Source organism: Malania oleifera, chromosome 6 (genome assembly GCF_029873635.1).
Source record: "Malania oleifera isolate guangnan ecotype guangnan chromosome 6, ASM2987363v1, whole genome shotgun sequence".
In the NCBI taxonomy this organism is placed as follows: Eukaryota; Viridiplantae; Streptophyta; class Magnoliopsida; order Santalales; family Ximeniaceae; genus Malania; species Malania oleifera.
The window spans coordinates 99672004-99692591 of NC_080422.1; the positions used below are offsets into that span (position 1 = coordinate 99672004).

Consider the following 20588-nt stretch of genomic DNA (forward strand, 5'->3'; position numbering starts at 1 on the left):
ACCTTAGTTCATGAATGTGGGTCTTAAAAAAAAGTAGCTAAAAAATGAGGATGCTAGTATTGCATATGTATCCACTATTGGCCTTGAGTTGTAAATCCTACCTCTCGGATGCTGCATACCCTATTGGTTGTTTTCTATATTTTTAATTAAAAAAAAATATCTCTTTATGCTGTTAAATAATTAATTAAATGGAAAAAAAACTTTATACAAGATTGTAATTTATATTATTTGTTTGCACACATGTATCTTATTTAATAAAATGATGTCACAAAATTTATAGATGGAAGTGTATTATGTTTGGACATACATTAAGTTATAATTTTTATTTTCTATTTTAATTTTTTATTAAAATGTGAGTTTATATTTTACTTTTTCAAAATTTTTATGAAAATATTTTAAAAACTATAAATAAAAAAAAAGCTTGGCATTGTTTACTTGTGGAATAATAATTTTACTTTCTATTTTTAATTTCATAAATAAATATTTAATGATAAAATTGATAAAAGAATTTTTTCGATAGAAATACTTGTATGACTCAGGACAGGTAGTCTATTCGATAAAATAGCGTCACATGAATAATGTGACTTCGCAAAGGCTTTTCTCGTGAAATCAATCCCAATTAAGCTTTTGTTTTTTTTTTTTCTCTAAAAATGCCTTTTGCCTTTCTATTTTACTTTGAAAAATACTTTTTAGCACCACCTTATTCACTATGTTTTAAAATTTTTGAAAATAACATTATACGAATCATTTAAATAAAGCGGCAATGCTTCAGTCTCAAATTTTATTTTTTTTTAAAAAACTTTGTACCCTTAATTTTTATTTAAATAAAAATGAATTTTTTTCATATTTTTAAATGCACATATATCTTTTAAATTTCTTTTTAAAAATCCCTTCAAAGTATGCACTTCTAGACTCCTTAAAAAGTACAATCATATGAATTGGGGTATTATTAAGTCATATCCTATTTAGAGCCTATCAAAGAAAAAAAAATAGGTAGCTGCCATAATTCGTTTTCCTATTTAACACCATCTTCTTTACCATGTTCTAAAAAAATTTAGATAACACTATAGGATTGTTCTAAAAGAAAGTAGCAGAACTTCAACTTTAATTTATTTTTCAAAGATACCCTTAAAGTTCGATTTTTTTCCTAATAAAAATTCTCTCGTTCATTTTTTTTTGTAAGTGCAATTTTACCTTTAAAAATTCTTTCTATGCCTTTACAACACGCGTTTCGAGACTAGTTTAGAAAGTATGATGACAAATATGAGTGAAATATTATTATATTCTATATCAAAACCTAAAAAGGCTACACATTTGCTAAGTTGTTCTTTTTGTTCTCCATGTGTTTTCTCTTCATTTTATTTGTAACCTCACACAAATCATATGCTTCTTGTTACAAAAGATTCATAGGTTATGAAATTTTACTCAAAATCTTGTATGATTAAAAAGATGTGAGCATTTTAAATTTTTTGCAAAGCCACAAAGCCTAAGCTAGACAATGAAGAAATTTTTTTTAAAAATAATTAGATTGTTATATACATATACATATTTATATATATATATATATATATATATTACCTTTTAAAAATTAAATAAAATATTAATTATTATTAATATTTTTAAAAATTAAAATTTTATGCTAGTTGTAATATGTGGCTTGTATATTGAGTGAAATGCATGTGCAAAGAGAAAATATGGTGAAAATAGAATACTGGTCTGCAGGAAGAAACCGTCAACGGTTTAACCTAGGTGCACTGAAACTGTCGACGGTTCTGAACCTGTTATTTCGACTTTTTGCTCTCAGTATCTAGCCGTCGATGGTATCTCTGCAAACCGTTGACGATTTGGCTCAATTACTAGCACTATTTTTTAAAATTTTGAATTGGGATGTTAGGTTGGTTGGGTTTTGGAGGGAGAGCCTTCGAAAAACTTATAAATATATATTGTACTACGTAATAAAGTGTCTTCGGACACAAGATAGTGGATATCATATTATCGTTTACTCTCGTAAATGTAGGCATTGTTGAACTATGTAATTATTTATGTCATTATAATTTTTTTTTTATTTTTTGGATACACCAGATTTCTTAGGCTTACACGCTAGACTAATCTCACGCTTACACAAGTCCTGTCCTCAGTCAATACATTGGAGGTAAATCACGGATATGCGCTGCAGACAGTAGAGTTTGAACCCTAAACTTTACCTTTGTTCAAGACCGTCTGGCAAACCTTCTTACCACCTGAGCTTATGCTCGGGAGCATTTGTGTCATCATTATTGTTTTCATTATAATTTGCGTGATTATTGTTTTATATGTTTTACCCGTTGAGTGCAGCGCGATTGTTATTTTGTCTATTTTGAATAAGTTTTGGAGGAGAAATAAAAGGAGAAAACCCCACCACATGGAGATCCTTTGAGGCAAATATGCACTTACCATGTAAAAATATTATGCTCTAAAGCAATGCTCCCCATGGCGTACAATACAATGACAATGAGACTACCAAAATTTTATCTACTTTTCCTTTTTAACCGACAAAGAAAAGGGTGAGGCAATAATTGTGTATAATTTAAAGCTTCTCTAATAATGCCAAGGCTCACCTACTCCCCGGTATGGTCTAATTTATGAATAAAAAAAATTAATGAATTAATTTTTTGAAAAGAAGAAAGAACAAAGATAACATGAGATGATGAAAACCATTAAATGCTTATAACCGAGGATGGTTGCTTTTTTGGTGTTGCTTCATTTTGTTCCCTCCAGAAAAGCTCTGCGGCATCAGCAGCCTGTCGACTTCAGATTACCTTTTCTGGCATTAGCAATTCCCATTTCAAATTTTCTATCAAGTCTGTGAACCATTAATGTTTTACCCTTGTGATTACTATTAGCCACAGGAATTTGGTGGTGTTTTCCCGTTGGAAGCTGCATTTGCTGAGAAAATGCAACTTTTTTTTTTCTCTTCATTCGAGGAACGAACACTGATAGGGATCCGTCATGGAGATCGAGCAGAAACCAAATCAGATCGAAACCCTTGAACAGCCTTCCAGTCTGCGTGGGTCTGCCCATCATGGGTTCCCAATTCGTCACGCTTTGGATCTAAAGCGTCGGTGCTTTCTCACTCAAGCATCTCAATAATTTCTGGAGCACGGCGAAGATCATCTTTCTTCTTCCGCTTTAATCTCAACCCAAACATAGAAAGACCCAAGTTCAGGTTCTCTCTCTCTCTCTCTCTCTCTCTCTCTCTCTCTCTCTCTCTCTCTCTCTCTCTCTCTCTCTCTCAGTTGTTTTGCTTTTGTAGCTCTGCTTGCATCGGGAAGTTTCGAGCTGTTTGTTTTCATGATTTTTTGGTTCTGGAGTGGTTTCGTATTTGTGAAGTAGTGGGTCCTTGGTGGTTCTTTGTTTTGTTCACAGTTTTGTTTCAGATCTGGGAGTTTAGTCCACTTTTTGTTATGTATTGAGGCTGGCCCTCCGTTTGATTGCTGAGAAAACAAATGCAGTGGAAAGAAAGGGAATTTAAATTATTGGAATCTAATGCATCTTGTTACTTCATTTACAAAAGAAAAAAAAAAAAAGGAAGAAAGAAAACCCTCCCAACTAAGTCATACTGATTTATTTCACTTTCTACATGGTCAAGCGGAGGTAAACTTCACATTAATTTTTATTTTTTTATTAGTAGAACATTTCTTTATCTTCTCTGGTAACCAAACATTATGGTATTTTTTTCTAGTTTGTTTCCCTCCTATTTTCTTGTTTTAGTTGGTAGTTTTTCATGTATTAAGTTTATCACGATGACCTTGTTTCAGGTTTTCTTTCTAACTGTGGAATCGCCAAAATGCTCAAACAATTTCTAAGCAAATTCCCTCGAAAATCATCAAAATCTGAACCACTAGATTCTGCCGGCATTGATTCCAGTAATAATTTGGTCAACTTGGGTAATGGTACCCAGCATCCCAACAGTGGGAATGCTGTTTCAAGTAGACCAAATGTTATTAAACGGATGTCTTCTGCAGTTTTCCCAGCGAGTGCCACAGCTGGTTCGGAGGCAATGGAGCCCCATCTATCCTTCAAAGATGTTCCAAATTCAGAGAAGCAGAGCTTGTTTATCAGCAAGTTGAACTTCTGCTGCATGGTTTTTGATTTCAATGATCCTGATAAGAATCCTGCAGAAAAAGATCTTAAACAACAATCCTTGATAGAGCTTGTTGAGTTTGTCGCATCTGGGTCTGCCAGGTTTACGGAATCAGTGATTGCTGCAACCTGTAAAATGTGTGCAATTAATTTGTTTCGGGTTTTCCCACCTAAGCATCGCACAAGTGGTAGCTGTGGTGAAACTGAAGATGAGGAACCGATGTTTGATCCTGCATGGTCACATTTGCAAGTTGTGTATGATTTACTCCTCCGGTTTATCAGTTATAGTTCTCTTGATGCAAAGCTGGCAAAGAAGTATGTAGATCATTACTTTATTTTAAGATTACTTGACCTCTTTGATTCAGAGGATCCACGGGAAAGAGACTGCTTAAAAACAATTCTGCACAGGGTTTATGGGAAGTTTATGGTTCACAGGCCTTTTATCAGGAAGGCTGTAAGCAACATTATCTATCGTTTTGTTTTTGAAACTGAAAAACATAATGGAATTACTGAAATGTTGGAGATCTTTGGGAGCATAATTAGTGGGTTTGCTTTGCCATTGAAGGAGGAGCATAAGATGTTCTTGTGGAGGGCTCTGATTCCTCTACACAAACCAAAGTCAGTTGGCATTTACCATCAACAGTTGACATATTGTGTTGTACAGTTTATAGAGAAGGAACCAAAGTTGGCTACTACTGTGGTTAAGGGACTGTTGAAATACTGGCCAATAACAAATAGCCAGAAGGAGTTGATGTTTTTAAGTGAGTTGGAAGAGATTTTGGAAATGACTAACATGATGGAGTTTGAAAAGATCATGGTCCCACTGTTTCGGCGTGTAAAGTGTTGCCTTAATAGCTCCCATTTTCAGGTAATTTTTGTGTTGTATACTTCTATTATTGTTCTTTGCTTTGCTAATGATCATTATTTCAGATTCAGTATTGGTTGGTGTCCTTTAAATTTATTCCTTGGCTAATAAGAATTTTACAAGATCATATAGTGTATCTTGCTATTGGTAGGTAACTAGGTATGGCATGAATCTATTTAAGAATTAAGCATTATATGCTCTGTTGGTCATAAGTCTGAAAGAATATATCCATTGGGAGAGATGAGGTGAAATTTGGAAGAAAATATTGGAGATTCCTCTTTTCTTTGGTATTCCACTTAGTATTTCAATTTATAATTTTTGTAGTGTAGGTTCATAAGAGGTGTTTCATGCTTCCAAGGAACAGCAGCCTTATCCTTAGTATGATAGTGAAATACAACCAGAAAATATCAGATGTACCTACTGTCTTGAATATAAGAGTTATGGTTAGTTGTTGATGGCCACCATTGTGTAACCAAGAAGATGATGCCTGAAAATCATATCCTTGACTGGATAGTGATAGCAAGTAAGAAGTGGAGTTCTTTTAATTAATAGTTGTTATTTCAGTATTTCTTGATATACGTAAATTACCTGATGAAAGGAAGACTGTTGATGTGGACAGTAGCCATCAGCCTCCACTATATGGTGATAGTGAATGATGATAGGCCGTACTGAATGGTGATGATAAAGGAAGAAATGGTGTTTTTTTCATGAAATTTCTGTTTCTGGATTACACCAATTAGTGAATAATATTGAGGAAGTTGTTCTTGGGTAAGGAAATGGCGCCTCTATTAACTTGTCTTCCTAATTTTCATTTGCAAAAACCATATCTTTGTTAATTATAACTGAAAAGGAATCATAAATAACAATTTTCTTGGAGGAATGAGTAACATTTTTGGGGCAATGCAAAATAGTGGTGTTGATAAATTCTTTATTTGTTCTTTTATCTTCATTTTCTCTCAAGCGGGGATAATAAGAGCAAGCATTGTGTAGAGAATGCGCATAGACTGTTGAAACAATGATTTTGAGATTCATGACTGGCCAATGTAGAACAACTAAGGGAAGGGGAGAGATATAGAAGAGAAGCAAGAAGAAGATAGAAAGAGGAGGAGAGCAGAGAGGAAGGAAAAGGAGGGAGACAGAGGAAGAAGTAGATGTGAGAGAGGGGCAGTGGTGTTGGTGAGGAGTTAGGGATTGAAAATTCTAAATCAATTGAAAAACTAACATGTTCAATTGCAAATCTAGAGGATATTTGTTCTAAGCATACTTGATCTGTTGACATTAGCCACGTGATTATTCATTCTTTCTTACTTGCGCACATTTAGTGCATTTTCCTCCAACAATTCAAGATTTTCAGTCAAATTTTCTCCAAACAGGGGAGAATGATGTAGGAGAAAAGAAGATGATCCGGCATTTGGTTTTTTTTTTTTATTATTAATTTCATTTGTTTGGGAGAGATATGTTTATTTTGCAATGTTAGTTGTTTTTTTGAATTTTTTAGCTGTTTATTTGTTTCTTTGTTAGATTTTGGGGAAAAACCTATGCAAAGGCGTCATTCTGTATGTTCAGATAGCTTTCATGATTGAAGAATGAAATTGAGTTGTGCTTCCTTCTTTGAGTTTCTTTTCCCTGTACCAGTGGTCACATAATTTTCTTTTTTCAAATAGTGCTTTGCATGGATGGTGGTGTACTAAAAAGAAGCACCATCCATGAATAGATTTGTTATTTGTGTACAACCAAAGTTGTCACATGGTTGGTGCTTTCTGCAAGTGTCTGTGCACCAATTCTCTTCAAATATCTCATGGGGAGATTTCTATTTGCTTGACTTGAAGGTGAACAGTGAACTTTCTATTACTGATTTTATGATGAGGTGGGGTCTAACCATGAAGAAGTTACAAGCCTTGATGAGCAGTTTGAGCTGGTCCCCCCTTTTAGCCACAGATTCCTTCAATTTGTCTATCATTTGGTGAGAGTTTCCCAGAGCGCTTTAAGAATTTGCTGTTGATGGGGCAATTCTCAAGCTTTATCTGTCAACTAGCTTGTGGCCATTGTTCATGTATGCCCTTTGCACAACACATGGTCCATTTATGGTCTTAAATCTCCATGAAATTATTGAAATTTCCATTGAAATTTCTTCTTTTCACTGTGTTTAAATTAAATATGACAGTTTTCATCTTACAACATTTCCATCAAAATTTCTACAAATCATTTGACATTATTAAAATATTGAAATTTCTACAAAATTTGAGAAAATTTTGACTATGGAATGAAATTTCCTTCAAATTAAAATTACAGATTTGAATGATAAATTGAAAGTTCCATCTTAATAAATGTTATTTTTCATTGATACGAATATTATTACAAGAAGGATGTGAATGATAGCTTTTAGACTTTTGAAGTTACAGTGTTTTAAAAGGTGTTTTTAAGGTGCGCATCAATGCGTTTCAGGCAATAACGCCCCAAGACGTACTTTAAAATGCAAAACTCCTCGCATGCATACACCTTTTGCAGCTGGGCATACGCTTCAGCCAAAAAAACATGGCTTCCACACCTCAGAGGTTAAGGCGTATGCATATATTGAGCTGTTTTCTAAAATATAAATTAAAAAAAAAAAAATCAAAAATAGCATATTAGGGCACGAATCCCCTTCGTTCATGCAGGCTCTAGTCTATCCTTGATGACGGCAGCTCTTCGACAAAGCATCCCCCTCCACGAAGCATCCGACTTGATGAAGCAAGACAAAGCCTCTCTTCAACAAAGCTGTGTTGATCTTCTCTGGGGTGAATCCTCCTCCAACGCCATCGTCTCTCTTGCAGAGCACGATTCCCAATCTTCTTTCTCCAATGGGCTGATTGGTGTCTTTGAGAAATTCTCTCACCTTGCGTCTCAACAATTTCTCTCTCTCATGTCTCGAGTCTGTCTCTCGTCTAAGTGTTCTCCCAGTCTACAAATAAGCTACTCCCCCAGCCCTTTTTGTACACTTGTCATTTCTATTAAGTGTGCATGTGGCTGTATCATTATAGTCCATGCCATGGGCATGTGGCAGATTTATGTATTTAGAGCTTAGAATTCTTTTTTAGTGCTATTTTTCAGTTTTAAAATTCAAATAACAAAATCTGTACTTTATTTTATTAATTTCACATTTATTTTGATATATATAATTTTTTTAAATATTTAAAATAAAATATTAAATTCACAAAAGGCCTGCACCTCAATGCCTTGAGGTCTACACCTTGCCTCACTGTGAGTAAAATGCCTTGCCTTTAAGCCTTCGCCTTTTAAAACACTGTGAAGTTATATGCAAAATTCAACTTAGATATTATTTATAACTTTTGTAGAACCATTTTTCTCTTAAAGTTAGCTGTATTTTTGTAAAAGCTAAAATGTAATTGATTTATCATTTATGAATGTCATATATTATTAATTGAGTATGAATAAGTTTATTATAATACAGTTGTTGCATCTTATACATGACACACCTTCATTAACATGTTCCTTTTAAGTATTTTTGTTCTAAATCTTGCATTATTATGTTAAATAGCTTCTAAGGTTTCATTAGAAAACAATTCCATGCTTTATGATCAATTTCAATCATTTTTGAAAAATCAAAGTCGGAATTTATATCGAAATTTTCGTACTTTTGAAGCCTTGGAATTTAGTTGAAATCAATATTTAAAATCTTGATTCCATCACATTTGGAAGTAAGATTGTCATCAAGACAATACTTCAGTTTGATGGGTCTACACGTGGCAAGTACCAAGTTTCCCACTTGGGTAGATGTGCGGCAGAAAGTCCTGAATGCATCTCCTTTAAAGCTTCTAGCCTTTTTATTGAGTGTAAGGAAAATATCACAGAAGGATCTCCTGTACAGGGTATCCTTGCATTATATGAACGAGGGAGCTCATCGTCTAAAATTAGTCACTTAGTCCTATAATGTATGTTATCTGGGAGTTTGCCATGATGCTTGTAATCAATAATTGACTGTGACTGAGCTTCTACTTCAATGGTGTGGATAGTTATTGAATTACTTTCCTCACCATTCTTGAAAGCGAACATTTCCAGCCTCATAATGTTCAAAGTTGTGGCTAAGTTTGGCAAAGAGCCTGCCTGATGGTTCTCTTTCATTGGAACATGTTCCGATTAACATTTTCAAACTTCTCGAGCAATTGCCTAGCATACTTGAAGTATAGAATAGATCCTCCTTTTCAACTTCATAGTCGGTCATATAAAAGGGTGTCCCCAGGCCACAAGGCTTTTTTGATGATTAGCTTGGAACCTCCTTAGACTTCAAGGTGTTCCATTTCCATTTCAAGTGCCATTTGAAAGCCAATGATGAGTGTTTGGTATTCAGTTACGTTGTTAGAGCATAGCTTACTAATAACAAATGCATAGGGTAAAATCTGCTATTGAGTGACAAAGATTACCTACTTTGGTTCCATCTTGACATGCAGCACCATTGAAGAACACGGTTGATGAAGGTGGAACCTCATCTTTAAAAAAAACAAAAGAACAAAATAAACTAGATACATCATCTGAGAATTTCCAATTTTGTGGGATAGAAATCAGCTACCTTTTTACAGGATGTAAAGGATGTTGTAGCTTCAGAGAATAACTAATCATTTACCTAACCGTTTAGAGGGGATTGGTCTTGACAAAATGTATCTGATTGGATCTGCTGCAGTGATTTAGCTTATCAATGGCAAAAAAAGTTACAAGACACATCTTGTCAATTAGAGAGTAGTTTGATCCACCCCACCCCCCCTAAAAAAACCATTTCCAATGATGCAATGTAGTGGGACAGTCTTCTAGGGACAAGGGCCTTAAGAGCAAGACTTCTAGGGACAAGGGCCTTAAGAGCAAGACTTCTTTATGCTTGTGAAGGTCTTGCGATATGCTTTATCCCATTCAAAATGAGTGTTTTCTTCATAAGTTAAATGAATAGTTGACATTGCCCAGCTAACTTGGAAATGAAACGTTTGATAAATGCAAGCTGACCTTGGCAGATTTGCTGCTAAGTTTCTTAGTTCTGGCATGTTTTGAACACTGTCAATTTTGGATGAGTTGATTTCAATCTGTTGATGGCATGCAACAAATCCGATAACTTTCCCAAAGTTGCACCAAAGGCACATTTCATCTTCAATTGGTATTTTTTGCAGCTGATCAAACACCACTTTAATGTCTTTAAGGTGGTCGTTTATTTTCTATTTTAGCGACTAAGCTGTCTACATAACATTCAACCCATGAATGCATCATGTTATCAATAATCTTTTGCTTGGTCTCTTGGTGGGTGACATCAACATTTTTCACTCCCAAAGGCATTTCTTTGTAGCATTGGATCCTTTTTAGTGTGCAGAAAGCTATTGACTCTTCATCCTCAAGGATCATTCAAATTTGGTTGTAGCCAAAGGAACCATCCACAAGGGAAAAGCTTGGTGACAGATAGTGGCGTTGACTGTGATTTTTGCCATTAGCAGTGGAAAGTCATCCTTTCAACATGCATCGCTTCAATCATATAAATTGAAATAGATAAGAATTTGCTCATTTTTTCTTCTAGTAATTCACGATCCAAATTGGATAAGTCACCTCATGAATTCAATAGTAAAGTTGCCCCTTTATAATTGGTTGGTCTCGGGTTTGAATCCAAGGAAATGGCCTCTCTGCATAAAAGCAGGGGTAAGTCTGCACACACTGTGATAGCCCTCCCCTTACCCTTGCAAAGCATGGAGGCTTGTGGCCTGGGGACACCCTCTACCTCATGAATGAATCCGTGTTTATTAAATTGTTGACCTTTTCTATTTGTGGAATGAGTCAGGTTGAAAGTGTCTGTGTTTGCATTTTTGTCCTAGTTGCATTCTTAATGCATAGTTATCTTTGGACTTTGGGCGGGTACTTATAACTCCATGCAAAGATGTCATTGTATCTGTATGAGATTTCAACATACTCTTCCTCAAGCATAAGTAGAGTGGTGGATTGAGTCCAGGTCAAAAGTGTCTTTGTGTTTGCTTTTTTGGCATTATTCTATATTAATGCATAGTTACCTTTGGACTTTGGCCAGCATTTCTTTATGTAACTTGGACATAGATGTTGTTGTATTCGTATGAGAGTTCAACATAATCTTCCCCAAGCATAAGCAAAATACTAACAAAATGGATGGGATGTGCCTAGGTTGATCTGTTTGAGTTTGTCAACTATTTCCTACCTGCCATGCTCTAATTCTTCATTTGTATCTTCTACTTCATTAGAAAAATCTGAATATTCATTTTCTTAAGCTGTTATGTGATTGGATGAAAGCGCCATCTCATCTCAATTTTTTCTTCACCTTCTCCCTTAGTTATGGTATCTATGATAACTGGTCTCTTTGCCTTGAGTGAAGTTTCCATGATTACATTAAGATGAGATGTTCGTTTTATACAAGGAGGCAAAAGGCTATCAGCCTCATCATTACCCTTTTGTTCATTACAATCCTCTTCAAACTTGTGTTTCATGTGCGCCTACTTTTTCTTTCTGAAGCCATTGGTAAAAAATTGAGTCGCACAGTTTTTTTGGTTGACTGACTTTGCATTTAAGTGGAGATGCTTAATCTGTAAAAGGTGGAAGCTGAGGGGCTGAGATGCCCAAGCGATTGAAGACCCACAAGTGAAGTTTGGATTTTTTTTTGTTTTTTTTGCAGCTTTTGCCTCTTTGGCACTGTTGCATACCTACAGTTTTATCTCAGGCACCAGCAAACTTATTCTTCCTCCTAATTATAGTGTAAGCAAACTAATTCTTCTGACTCATCTCTGACTGACCTTGAGAGCAAGGATGTCATGCCCTTGTTTCTTTATTTCCTCTTCATCCTTGTTTGGACCATGGTTTTAAAACCTAGGCTGGTGGCCAACCTGATAAACTTACAGTCGAGGCTGAACTAGTCAGATTGGTAGATCAACAAGTGATTGAGGTGTCATAAGCACTCTATGTGGCATAACTTTTTTTGTGTTTTGATAGCAAAATAAAATTCATTAATAATGAAAGAATTTACGAGGGAGAATAAGATATCTCCATATAATAATCTGGGACAAACCAGAAAAATAGAATTAAGAACCACAAAAAGGAAGAAACATTAAACCAGCAAGTTCCTCCAATCCTTTTGTAAATCCGGAAAACTAGCTCCCCTAGAAATACCAAACCCAACACACCATAATGCAGCCATATACTGAATCTTTTGCTACACCAGTATCCAGTTTAACTTCTTCCCAGAAAATATCCAGGCATGACGCTTGATCCATAGACCCCATAAGACTGCAAACCCAAGGCTCTTTTATTATAGGGAACAATTTGTTCCAAATCCTCCAAGATAAACTCAATGCAAAAGAAGATGGGAAGTTGTCTCAGTATTCCTATAACAGAGCACACAAACATTTAGAGAGGGAGTCTTCAGAGGTATCCTAATCTACATCAAGTTATTGATATTAATTTTACCAAGCACAACCAACGATGTAAAAGCTTTGATTTTTGGGGGAACTTTGATCTTCCAAGAGAGGAAAAGAAAAGATGGGGTAGGTCAAGAATTCAAAGAATGATCAGTGCAAGTAAACAGCCCAGACAGATCCAAAGACCAAAAACAAACATCCCAATCCAAAGACAGATTGCCGTTATTCAATAAGGACAAGAAGGAAGACAGCACCACTATCTCCCTATAGGTAGAGGTCTCCTGAAGTGTAGATTCCAATAAACCAAAGAGCTACTCAAATTGCCAACGAAGAAAGAAATAACTCTATTCGTCTTAATGCACAATCTAAAAAAGAAGAAAGCAGAAGTGGAAAAAGAAGCATTCCCAAGCCATAGGTCTTTCTAGAAACGAATCCAGGAATCCCTCTGCACCTCAAATTTAGTGTGAGGAATGAACAGAGAAAAGATTTTGAGAAATAGACCTTTACGGACTCCCCAAAGAGCATCTCAAGCTAGCAATGGTATCCTACCTGTTCTCATCCAAAGTAAGCTTACTTTGTTTTACTCTATGCCGCAAGGAACTAGGGAAGTATCTACTAAATATAACTATTTTATTATTATTTATATTTATATTTATATTTTATTTTTTTTATTATTATATGTATTTATGTATTTATGTATGTGTTTTTATCATATATAAATATTTTTTTGAAATATATTAGATTTAAGCCATTTACTATTTTAATGTTTTATGAAATAAAAACAATTGGAAAATGTTAAGGTTATAGCAAAATGTATTCAAATGTAATTATTCCCTTGTTAGGCAAAAACTGAAGCGCGGCATTTTGGTAGACGTTTTAGCCTTCTTACCCTAATATTTCCATTAATTTCTTTGATTTTAATCAGCTGACACACTGAGTCTGGCTGGTTTTGCCCAGATTACACCAAGTTGATTGAGCTGACCCTGGGTCAGCTTAATTCTAGGTTTTACTCTGGACCCTAACAAGTGAAGTGAATAATTTTGATTGAATCCGGTTTGACCACCCCTTCTGGTCCAGGTTTTAAAACGATGGTTTAGACCAAGTTGCCACACCGAGTCTGGCTGGTTTTGCCCAGATTACACCAAGTTGATTGAGCTGACCCTGGGTCAGCTTAATTCCAGGTTTTACTCTGGACCCTAACAAGTGAAGTGACTAATTTTGATTGAATCCGGTTTGACCACCCCTTCTGGTCCAGGTTTTAAAATGATGGTTTAGACCATAGACTTTCTTAGCAGCAGCTCCAGGCACGAGCTCTCCCAATGGAATATGATTAGAAAAATCATAACCTTTAAGGATGAGAGGAGGAAGATGAAGAATGTGAGTTGAGGGCCTAAAAACAATAATCTTAGTAGAAAGCTATTGGAGGACAAGAACGAATGGTCAATCTTAAATAGTAAACTTAGTTTTCATTGGTTGTACTTGATTAATTTTATTTTGTACTTGTAGCCTTTGTACTTTTTTGGTTTTATTGATTGGTGGATGTGTGTGTGCAGCTCTCTGTTATCTTGACTGCTTTGGTTCTAAAAGATGGATGCTTTATGTTGTCATTAGTAGTTCATTCTGCATCTGGGACAAAAGCACGTGTCTTTTGTGGTGATTGTGCATCTATTGTAGCGTTTATGGATTGAAATTATGAAAATTTTAAGTTTTTCTTTGTCTTTCCTCCTAACAATGGTATTCCATACTTCAGAGTTGAATGTGTTGCTACTTCGTTCAAGCCTAAATCCCAAATTCTTGCAATTGAGACATAATCCTTGACAAATCCAAATTCTTAGTGAACAAATGACGCTGTTAAAAATAAATACAGAAGGCATCTTAATCATTCTGTTGAGTGTAAGGTATTTTTTATATCTTCTTGAGATGCTTCAAGCAATGGTCATCTAAAAAGATTGTCTGGATGGTCTTCCCCAACCAAAACATCCTCTCTGTTTTTTACCGGTGGTTGGATTTAGGGATGGAGAGCTCTGACTTTCATTTATGTTCTCAAGTTTGTGTCCCAATTGGGTGGAATGATGGGTTTGAGCTTTCAGCTCACTTGAGAGTCATAATGATGCTAAGAATCGTGAGTTATTAATGGTTCTTTAAGAGGCTTCTTTTGAGAATTGTTTAGATTTTGATTCAGTATTCTTAAATGAGAATATAGTGTCAGATATATACATTAAAAGGTGAAAGAGATAGGGTAACATAGATCGATGTAAGCGAACTAGGTATGGTAACCTAAAAGAAGAAAATATAATGAAATTTAATGATGAAAGGATAAAAGAAGGCAAGTGGACTATATGAGGTATAATATTTACACACACTTTTTTAAATTGGATGGCTAATTCTATTAGAGATACAATGAAAGAGGCTTTAGGTGAATCTAAAGGAAATGCATGACTAGTAAAAGTTGGTGGTGAGATCATGATGCCCTGAAAGAAACTAGGAGGCAAAATATGTGGTTTAAGGCATATCAACAAAGTTGAACTATGGAAAACTTTGAAAATATAAAGTAGAAGCTAAAAAATCTGGTAACAAAAATTAAAGCATATATTACTCATTTGAGCTATAGAAAGAAACAGTAGAGAAAAAAAGAACTAGGTAATATCAAATGAAATGAACAATAAGAACAATATGTTAGTTAAAGAAAGATTGAGAACTTTTTTTGATGAGCTATTTAAAGAAAAATCAAATATAAGTCTTCCCCTAGAGTTGACAAATAAGGTGATGGCTAAAATTTTGAGGTTTATTTGGAAAATTAGTGTCCATGAAGTTAAGCATGCAATAAAGGAATTGAAAATAGTAACGCCAAATAACATCCCAATTGAAGTTTCAAAATGTTCAGTAGATAATGGAATAATATGACTAAATCAGTTTACATAACAAAACTATAAAGACTAAACTTACGAGTCATAAAGAAAGGAGATATTTAAAATTGTAATGATTATCATGGAATTATGTTTATTATAAAATAGAAGTTTGGGAAAGAGTAACTGGACAGAGTAAAATTAGAAACGAATCAGAAAATCTGTTTGGTTTTGTATTTGAGAGATCAATTACAAAGCTATATATTCATTAAGAAATTCAATGGAAATTTTTAGTGTAAAGAAGAGGGATTTGTAGGTTTTATTTTTTTTCATTGACAAAGCCTATGATAAGGTATACAGGGAATTTTATGGTAGGTTTTAGAAAAATAAAATGCAGATAGCAAGTATATAGATGTCATTAAAGATATATAGAATACATGTCAATAGAAAATCAGTGGGTTACACTTTTCTCGGCATTTCTTAACATTTCCTGCCTGTCTCCTGCATTTTTTATCGACTTATCAAACATGAATGGTTTGTACCCTGTCATATCTGCTGTTGTTAAGTTATTGATTTTATATGAAGGCCAGCATGGTGCCTATGAGCATCTATTGCTATCACAATGCCTCTTCAATTCTTGGTGCATGCTTCCAACAGTTAATGGGCATAATAGCCTAACGTAGAGCTTAAAGGTTTTTCTTAATTGCCTTGATAAAGGCTGGACGTATGGACTTGAGAACTATGGGGCTGGATTGTTTTTTGCCTTTTTTTTTAAAGATATATTTTATTATTGGAAGATGTTTTTAGTTTTTATTTAGAAATCTTAAATTTGTGTTTGTAATTTTTCTTTATAATTTGGTGTTGCTTGTTGGCAAAGTCAAGCAGAAATATGATGACGATTTGTGCCCTTGATGATCAGGTGGCTGAACGAGCACTCTTTTTATGCAACAATGAGAATATCCTTAATCTCATCACTCATTACCGTCAGGTAATTGTGCCTCTCGTCTTCCCGGCCCTAGAGTGGAACACCCAGAACCACTGGAACCAATCAGTGCTCAACTTGACACTAAATGTTAGGAAGATGTTTTGTGACATGGATGAAGAATTGATGCTTGCCTGCCAAGGAAAGTTTGAGGAGGAAGACTCAAAGTCGAGTGTTGCAGCAGAGAAGCGCAGATTGACATGGGAACGCCTGGAAAGGGCTGCTCGTTTCCATCCTGTGGCTGGAAATATTTCTGTTCTGGCAAATTCTGCCACATGCTCTGTTAGCTGTTAATTACCTGAACCATGGCAATTGTACTTGAGCTTGTCCTATTATCTTACTGTATTTGACACAAGGCTGAAAGCTTCAAAACATTTGCATGGAGGCTCTGACTGAAGTATCCGAAGTTTGATCCTGAAAATTCGCTTAATGTGAGGCACCAGCAGTGAATCTGTAGCGAGTATCTGACCTGAGTTGAAACTGTTTCAACTGGGTGTCGCGGCCTTAAAGGATTTGTATATGTTTTTTCTCTTTTCATCCTATTGAGGTTGAGGATTGGGGGTTGTGTGGATAGGTTGGTATTTGCTTGCAACCATATGTACTAGAACTCTTGTAATCTGTATTGAATGGACAATTCTCCTCGAGTTTGGTCTTCCTTCATCATGCATTTAGGCAGAGTACTACTTTCTGCTAAATGAAAATGTCAGGTTTGAATTATGCTTTAATGTTGGAATATACATGCTTTACTGTGTTAACGCTACAGTGGGTCGGAAACTGCAATCGCATATTCATTTCATATGTTGCATGCAAGTCATATTACCCTTGCTTTCACCTGCTAATAACTGTCAGTGGTCAAGCCATTACAGTATGAAGTAGAGTACCGAGGTGCAACCGCCTTCCCATTCAGATTATGCCCGACAGAAATTGAATACTCCCGTCGTGACATATCTGGGTAGAAAACATCTTCCATGGCAACAAGAAAAGCCCTAGCCATCTCACAAGTCATGAATATGATCTGAATGTGCATATATATATATATATATAAGAGATGCTAAAATGATCCAATAATGTGCTGTCATTGATTTACAAACCCTGTTCGGAGAGAATTTAGATTTGGATTTGTATTGAATTTGGATAATATGTAACGGAAAATTGTATCAAAATTTTTGAAATCCATTCAAATCCAAATTCAAGAATTGAAAATCATGCTCATGAAATGTAGCGGAGTTGATGGTAGACTGGTAGTTAATGTATCTGTTAAGATCTTTGTATTACATATAATACATGTGAGATCATATAGTATCCTTGCGATGTTTTGATACAAAAAAATCAATTTTGGGGAGACATCCCTTTGGGTGTGTGCTCCCTCGGTCTGATAAAAGACACCCATTCATTTGGGAATAACAACATTTATGCAATGGAGAAATGTTTGCAAATAATTTAATTGTGTTTAGATTATTGACTTTAATTGCATGCTTGGTTTACATAATGGAATAGAGTAGGAAAGGAAGGAAATTAATATTTGAATGGAGTGTAATCAAATCAAGTGATACATTTGATTCCACTCCATTCTTATGTACTAAACGTGCAGTATAAACCATTAAGGTGAAGCAAGTCTCTTAGCTAGACTTGACAAATTTAACATTTGAACAAAGCCAATTCTAATGCATCATATGCTTGGTTCATAATAATACTATGTTTTCCTCTTTATCCAAATTCCACCATTTCCATCTTACTGGACCTCTCTTTGCTTAAACCTTCAACTTATTTCCTCTAAGCTCTCTCACACCTAGTCAAGACACATCCATTACTTGCGTTTACCTAATGTTTTGATATGATAGAATGGAATGAATTGATAGTGAAATAAAATGAAAAAAATTTATGGCAAATATGTAAAATTATAAAAACGAATTTGATTCCATTCTTGCATATCAAACAATAATCTAGATCCTACTCTACTCACTCGACTAGAGCAATTAAGCACCTTTCTTATTTGATTATCATTGTTAATCTACTATTGTTATGAAGCTAGTTGTCATCCTCATTAACAAGAAGCTACCATGGATAAACTTCATGTCTTGAATGAACTCACATTTGAAACTACTGTGGATTGCAAATGGATTTACAAGATAAAAATTGATTTAATGGTTTTATACAACGATATAAAGCTTGACTTGTAGCTAAGGACTTCACTGAAGAATATAATGTTGATTATGATGTTAGATTTGATTTGTCCAAATCAAAGTCAAAAATACATTTTTCAACGGTCATCTCCCAAAAAATGTTTACAAGCAACCTCTATGTAAGCTTGAATAAACTCACATTTGAAATTTTACAAATTTGCTTCTTGAGAAAACTACTACAGATTGCAAGAGGATTTACAAGATAAAACTTGATTTAATGGTTTTATAGAATGATATAAAGTTTGGCCTATAGTTAAGGACTTCACTAAAGAATATGATGTTGAGATGTTAGATTTTTTTCTCATGATTTGTCCAAATCAAAGTCAAAAATACATTTCTCAACAATGATATCACAAAAAATGATTACAAGCAACCTCTACGTATGTTTAATCACCCACCTAATAAAGTCTGCGAACTTCATTCTACATTTCATGGTAAGTATGCTTAGATCTCTTAGTTATTTTTTATGATTTGAATACATGCGTGTTCTTGATGGCTACTACCTATTTCAAGCTAGGTATGGTTATGATATTCTTTCTAAAACTAGTCTAATTGTGATAGTGAAATTACCTCCACCCCTGGTCAAGCCAAATTTAAGAGCTAACTCCACTTGATGGTTCTCCTCTCAATACGCTCTACCCTTGATCACTAGGTCGTGGGGAGTATAGTATATCTCACGGTGATTGACTTGGCTTGCTATCACCTATTTTCATCTTATGAGCCGATTTCTAGTTACACCTTCACACAACACATTATTCACTTCTTGTCTATATTCTTCTATATGTCAGAGACACCGTATTGCATGGTCTTCATTTTTCAGCTCATCCACCACTACAGTTACTTGCATACTGCCATGCTAATTGGACCTGTAATTCCATTGATAGTTTCTATCGCACCACCACTAGATATTGCTACTTTCCAAGTTGTACTTAATCTATTACTGAAGCTGTACATGGAGTCCTTACAACCACTACTCAAGATCTACTGCGCTAACTCTATTGGGCATTAAAGGGTATGCCAATTATACATTTATCTGCAACTAATCTCTATAGTGACAAAACATGAGTACAATCTGGATAGCTGATAATGATGTCCTCCATGAACAAACCAAACATACAGAGAATGAATTTCATGACTTGATTTTGAAAATTCTAGTTGGCATCTTCAATGCCATCCTGAGCGTATGGGGAATATTAACTTAAATGCTCCATGTATTATAATGTTTCCCATACCAATAATATTTCCTGTATATTCCCATAATGGTTGTTTTATATGCTTGGTGTAACCCAAATCCTGCAAATATAAGTTCTCTGATACATAAGTGAGCAAACCTAATATAAAAAATAGCTTCTGCTTTCTTGTCTTTATGCATTAACAAAGATGCTGGACTGGAAGTCAGCACTCCTCTCGAAGTAAAATATAGAGTTTCTAATGCATTACAAAAACTTGCAGCGCTACTAGAGGTAGTTTTTGTCAATGTGGCCTGGCTATGCAACAGTAAAGTGGATGCAATTATTGTTAAATCTTTTTTTTATCAAATACTTGCGGGATAGAATTGGCCTACAGAATTTCCCTTTTGACAATGACGTGGGCTCCAGAATAGAAAACAGGTCCTCACATACAGTTATCTGCATAAGACAATTAAGTACTGCCCAAAATCATGCTTTGTTGTCAAAATAAAAGAGGGTGTCATCTCATCTAATAGGGGCATTTTCCTTTTTGAGACAACATTCAATTGAATCTTGCTAGAACCAAGTAGTCCATCCAATTTTTTTTTTTTCCTCTCGAGTAAGGTCCCTAACTTTCTCCAACTTCACATCCTCATTTCCATTTCCATTCATCATGCAATCAAACATAACTTGATATAAATGCTAGTTATATATGCTTGCATTGTATTACTATTTTTAGTAAAGTTTTAAAAAAACTTAAATTTGCGTCCAATAGACATATGCTTTGTCCATATTACCAGTGTTTCAATATGCCAACATTACTTCCAAAATTGTCCACATAAAAATTACAATATAATTACAGGGCTAAGACTATCTGCATAGTGCATAGAAGAAAATATATGAGTGCTATATATGTTTTTCTCCCCCCTTTTTGAGTAAATTAAAGCACAATCTGCTAATATTTGCTTTGAAGAGTACTAACTGGAAGAGGGGGGCGGGGACAAATGGGAGGTCC

The 20588-nt window shown here is 34.9% G+C and overlaps 1 protein-coding gene across 1 annotated transcript; it reads left to right on the forward strand.

Annotated features, from left to right (window-relative positions):
* The first annotated feature begins 2595 nt into the window (after positions 1 to 2595).
* LOC131158109 (serine/threonine protein phosphatase 2A 57 kDa regulatory subunit B' kappa isoform-like) lies at positions 2596 to 16946 on the forward strand. The gene is made up of 3 exons (XM_058112719.1): positions 2596 to 3205; positions 3798 to 4990; positions 16159 to 16946. The coding sequence occupies exons 2-3, from the start codon at positions 3827 to 3829 to the stop codon at positions 16513 to 16515; spliced, it is 1521 nt and encodes a 506-aa protein (XP_057968702.1). The 5' UTR covers positions 2596 to 3205; positions 3798 to 3826; the 3' UTR covers positions 16516 to 16946.
* Positions 16947 to 20588: the final 3642 nt, after the last annotated feature.

Excerpts from the sequence above, each read along its gene's own strand:
- LOC131158109 (XM_058112719.1), top strand. The coding sequence starts at position 3,827 with ATGCTCAAACAATTTCTAAGCAAATTCCCTCGAAAATCATCAAAATCT. Across the intron at positions 4,991-16,158 it reads TTAATAGCTCCCATTTTCAG|GTGGCTGAACGAGCACTCTT; the intron begins GTAATTTTTGTG and ends CTTGATGATCAG.